The 4,610-nt window shown below is 61.9% G+C and overlaps 1 protein-coding gene across 1 annotated transcript; it reads right to left on the reverse strand.

The window, feature by feature from the left end:
• Nucleotides 1–231: 231 nt before the first annotated feature.
• Cbln1 (cerebellin 1 precursor) lies at nt 232–2,478 on the reverse strand. The gene is made up of 3 exons (XM_013027923.1): nt 1,902–2,478; nt 1,619–1,738; nt 232–429 (listed from the first exon to the last, which is right to left on the reverse strand). Exons 1-3 carry the CDS (start codon nt 2,163–2,165, stop codon nt 232–234), a joined length of 582 nt encoding a protein of 193 aa, XP_012883377.1. The 5' UTR covers nt 2,166–2,478.
• Between the last annotated feature and the right edge of the window lie 2,132 nt (nt 2,479–4,610).

Below are 4,610 nucleotides of genomic sequence, written 5' to 3' on the forward strand. Positions count from 1 at the left end.
GTGAGTTTATTTTTGGAAATGGGAGTACGCATAGCTAAGCGGAATTTACTTCTCTTAGAAAGGAAACGGACCGAGTGGTCCGCCCGCCCGCCGGTGCTCGCCTCGACTCCCCGCGCAGCTAGAGGGACGGGCAGGATGGGTTCAAGCGGGGCCGCTTCCTTGTTTCCTCGCCCTCTTACTTTCATCCTCTTTTGGACTCCCTCTCCTGCCTCCATTCCGGCTGTGAGCCAGTCAGAGCGGAAACACGAGGAATCCGGAGAAGGTCGAGTACTTCCAGCCCCCCATCAAGTTCCCTCGCTCCAACTTGAGGTATGCCCGGTCGCCTTTTTCCATTTGGATTAGGACTCCGTTGCTGGCGGCCTCCCGGGTCACGTCCTGGTCACCAGCGAAGGCAGAAATCACCGGCCACCCGTTCAACATAAGGCTCACCTGAGAGAGAGAAAGGCCGGTTTAGAAAGGGGCGCAGGCCAGCCCGGCGGCACCCGAGGCTGCGGCGGAGACGTGAAGGTCCTCCGCGGGGCTGGCCGCCACGAAAGCCTGGAAGCCCCGGGGAGAGGGGAGCCAGGGGGAGAGGGACTTGGCCGCTTCCTGCAGCCGCGGGGAAAAGATCGCCTATCTGAGTGAGAGACAGAATCTACTCCCAAAGCGAGAGTCACTCTCATTCATCCCAGTTTCTCAAACGATCGCGCCACGCGAAGGCTGGCCGTGCAGTACCCCGTTTAATGAGCCCGCGGCTGGCTCGAGCGCCCCAGACTTTGACCTCTCCTGTTTCCTAGAGCCTGAAAGAGAAACTCGGGCTAACTCAGCTCCCGGCGTTCCGAAATAGCCAAGACAAACAAACCAACAAAGCCCTGGCCCCTCCCGATCCCAGTGACCCCGACACCGTGGCGACTGGAGGCGAGACTTCTGGCTGTTTAGAAACCCTGCCAGCGGAACTGCACTCGGCGCTTCGTCCTCAAACCACGCACTCAACTCCTCAGATCCAGCCGTGCCCCGCCTCGGAGGGTGGCATCGCAGCCAAGGGCCCGGCACTCTCTTCCCAGCGGCGCTTTCCGCCTCTCCCAGCGATCTAAGGAAACCTGGACGTCTCCACGCCCCCTCCCTCCTCTCTCTCTACCCCACACACGCCAGGGATGGAGCTGTGAGTTCTGTGAACCAGAATCTCCCCTAAAGGGACGTCCTTCAGGGCGCCAGGTTAGGGGAACCGGGTCCTTCTGCAGGCTGAAGGCCCGGGAGCCTCGGGGCGTGCTCCGAAGGTATTGTCCATGGTGCTGAAAGCCTGAATCTGGGAAAGCTTAGAAAAGTGGGAGCTGTCTGGGGCGCTCACAAACATTTTAGAAAGTCCTCGGAGTCCCGTAGGAAAGTCCTGTAGCTCCGAGGGCTGAGACTGAAAATCATCTGTGGGGATATGACCAGGAAAGCCAACGACAGGGATAGCAAGGGACAGTCCAAGCCGCACAAGAGCGAGGCCCGGCTGTCTGCACCTCCAAGCAGCCCGCAGCACATGCAGCTGTATTTCTCCCTCCTCCTCCCCCTTCCACAGAGCCCTTTCTTGACTCCCCTGGGGTTAGAGGTCCCCAAGGAGGACTGGGCCTGCCCCCCCCAGGCGGCAGCTGACCTGGATGGTCTGTCTGTTGTAGACTTTTACCACGTGGAAGTTAAAACTGTAGATCCCTTTTCGAGGGGCGATGAAAGTGCTGCGTTCTGAATCAAAGTTGTTCCCGATGTTCACTAGTACCTATAATGAGACGGAAACCAAGGGGAATAGACCGGGGTGCTTCCCGGGCTGTGGTCTCCGTGCCTCCCCAGGGCTCTTGGCGAGGACCAGACATCACATCTTCCTCCGCTCTCCCACACCCCCTCCGATCCAGCCCGCACGCCTCGGGAGGAAGGACACTCACCTGGTCGAAGTAGATGATCATGGTGCGGTTACTCATCTCGGACGGCTCATGGTTGGTGCTCCGGATGGCAGAGAAAGCCACCTTGGCGCTGCCGGAGCGCACAGAGATGCCCAGAGCTGTGCCCGTAGGGTCGGACGTGGGGTTCGAGTCGCACACCACCAGGCACTTGCCCTCCAGCACGATGGGCTCCGTCTCATTCTGCCCCCGGGCCGGGCCTGCCAGCCACGCAGCCCCCAGAAGCAGCAGCTCCACGATGCCCAGCATCGCGCCGCCGGCGCCCACCCCGCCCCCCACCCCGGGGGCTGCCAGCGCCAGCCGCCCCCCTCCCCAGCCCTGCTCCGAGGCCCCCTCCTCAGCTTTGTGCGCAGCGCAGCCGACGCCGCCCTGGACTCTACTGATCTTCCTCGCACTCTGGGACCAACGTCCTCCCGCCCGAAGCTCTGGGAGCCCCGCCCGGGCCTCAGGGGTGCAGCGGCTGCCCAGCCGCACTTGGATGCATAGCCGCTGCTGTTTAGTCCCCGCTGTTGCCGCCGCCTCCTGCCCGCACCCACCGCCGCCGCCGCCGCCGCCGCTCTGAATTATTGATGCAGCGGGCGCTGCAGCGGAGCGGGCGGAGAGCGCGCGCCAGGCACAAAGGCGCAGACCACAGCCTGTCCCCGCCCCCCCCCCCCCCCCCCCCCCCCCCCCCCCGCCTCTCTCTAAGCCCCGCCCCCGCCTGCGCCGAAACCCCGCCCTCCAACCAATCCTGATGCGCCGCGCTCCCCGCCGGGCCAATGGTTGCCCTGTCCGCGCGCGGCCACCTGACCCCGGACGCCGTTGTTATTAGGCGCGGCGAGGCGGGCGGCGCGCGGCAGCAGGGTTGGGCGCTCGGGCCGGGTGTCGACCAAGGGAGCGAGGGAGGGGAGTGCGCGCGCGCGCGCGCCCGCGCCCGGATTATCTACTGAGGCCGCTCGCCCTCTCGCCACTTGGCTCATGCCAGGACCCCGTTCAGTCCCTTCGGCCCTTCTCGCGCGCCTCCTTCGCCAGTCCTCAGGTAGGAGGAGGCGCGCGCCAGGGCCGCGACTTTGCCATCGCGGAGGACCCGGAGGCACCCGCCTGCGGGTGTGCGGGGTGGAAGGGGAGCGCCCCCCAGTGGGCGCAGGCGCACGGGGCAAACAGGGGCTTGGGGGGTCGTTGGGTGGCCCGGCTGCGTGCGGGCAGGGCGGGGCCTGCGTGAGGCCGGGCGGGCGGGGGGGTGGGGAGGTGAGGGCCTCCCCACGTGGCGCGGCGCGCGGGGAGCGGGCTCTGCAGGCCCCAGAGGCTAGTGGCTCTGTATCAGCCCGGGCTCTGCTGGTGCCGGGGTCCCCACGGCCCCTTACCGGGTCGGCAACCAGAAAGATGGAGTCAGGCACCTGGCCCGCCTACGGAGGCGCCGGCCACGGGTCAGTCGTGAATGCGTTCGTTCACCTGTTCGGGACAGAATGCTGAGCACGGGGCTGGGCCGCTGAGGGTGGATGGCAAAACGAATCCGGTTTGCCTGGTGCTCCTTACAACAGCGAGTAGTGAAAGTTGGAGGGCGTCGCCCGCGGGCTCATGGATCGCTCACGGGCTTCTCACTGGCCCTCGATCTGATGTTTGTATTTTGTATGCGTAGTTTTGGTGTACTGGGCACCTTTTCTGCATGCTTTACCCACGCGTGGCTGAACGTCACTGTCTGCAGCTGAGACACCAAATCTTGTGACTTGTGGGAGGTTGTTCAAGGGTGATTTCAACCCTAAGTGAATTCTCATCCCACTCCTACACCTAGAAGCGCACACACACGCACTCACAAACTTGAAAGTTAAAAAAACCAAAACGACAGCTTTAGGAAGTGTCAGAGAACCGCGGGGTTGGTAAGAGGAAGGGCGAGTCCCAAGCCTGGCTGCGGAAAGCCGCGATCAGGAGGATGGAAGCGGCCAGTTAAAAGGCAGAGACTGCCCGCTGGGCTCTTGGCTCTGGGTCCTTGCCAGTCGACCTTGTAGCTATCGTGCCCGGCCAATGGGTTGCAGACTTGTGGCCTGTGGGGGCCTGACAGGAGCCTGGACAGATGCTGGGCGCAGGCTGAAAGCTCGTCCCGCACAGGATCGCCTTGCGCCGGTGGCGGGTCTGCTGCCCCCTAGGGTAAGTTCCTTGCCGGAGCAAGGAAACAGGCCTGGGAATCTCCAGCAACCATGCCTGCCAGCTTCCCCACCTCCTTTGTCTCTCTGAGACTTGCTTCATAGCAACTTAGAGAGCAAGCCAATCTCTGACTCTCACATCCATGGGTTAGGAAGTCTACTGGGTGGGCCAGGAGCAAGGAAAGGGGTGGACGATAAGGCAGCAATTTTACTTTAAATCAAAGCCACAAGAAAATACTTGTCCCATCTTTACTTATGTTTTTCCTTTGATACTGGGATTTTATGTCAGGGCCTCTGGCTTGACCACTAGAGTCATACCTCCAGTTTTTCTGCTTCGGTTATTTTTCGGATAGGTCTCTCACGTTTTTTACTGGGCCTTCTAGAACTGAGATCCTCCTGAGTAGCTGGGATTACAGGTGTGACCCTCTATACAGGGTCCCAATTTCTCTCTTTTTGAATCATCCCCAGAAAGCATTGCCATCTGTGATTATGCCTAATGTGAGAGCAAGAACTAACTTAGGAGGTGAATACTGAATGATGGAACTACATCAGGGTAGTGGCAGGGACCATGGAG

Source organism: Dipodomys ordii, unplaced genomic scaffold, assembly GCF_000151885.1.
Source record: "Dipodomys ordii isolate 6190 unplaced genomic scaffold, Dord_2.0 Scaffold106, whole genome shotgun sequence".
Taxonomy (NCBI): Eukaryota; Metazoa; Chordata; class Mammalia; order Rodentia; family Heteromyidae; genus Dipodomys; species Dipodomys ordii.

Coding starts and splice junctions, on each gene's coding strand:
- Cbln1 (XM_013027923.1), bottom strand. CDS start 2,165: ATGCTGGGCATCGTGGAGCTGCTGCTTCTGGGGGCTGCGTGGCTGGCA. Junction 1,739..1,901: donor TGATCATCTACTTCGACCAG/GTGAGTGTCCTT, acceptor GTCTCATTATAG/GTACTAGTGAACATCGGGAA. Junction 430..1,618: donor ACAACAGACAGACCATCCAG/GTCAGCTGCCGC, acceptor TCTCTCTCTCAG/GTGAGCCTTATGTTGAACGG.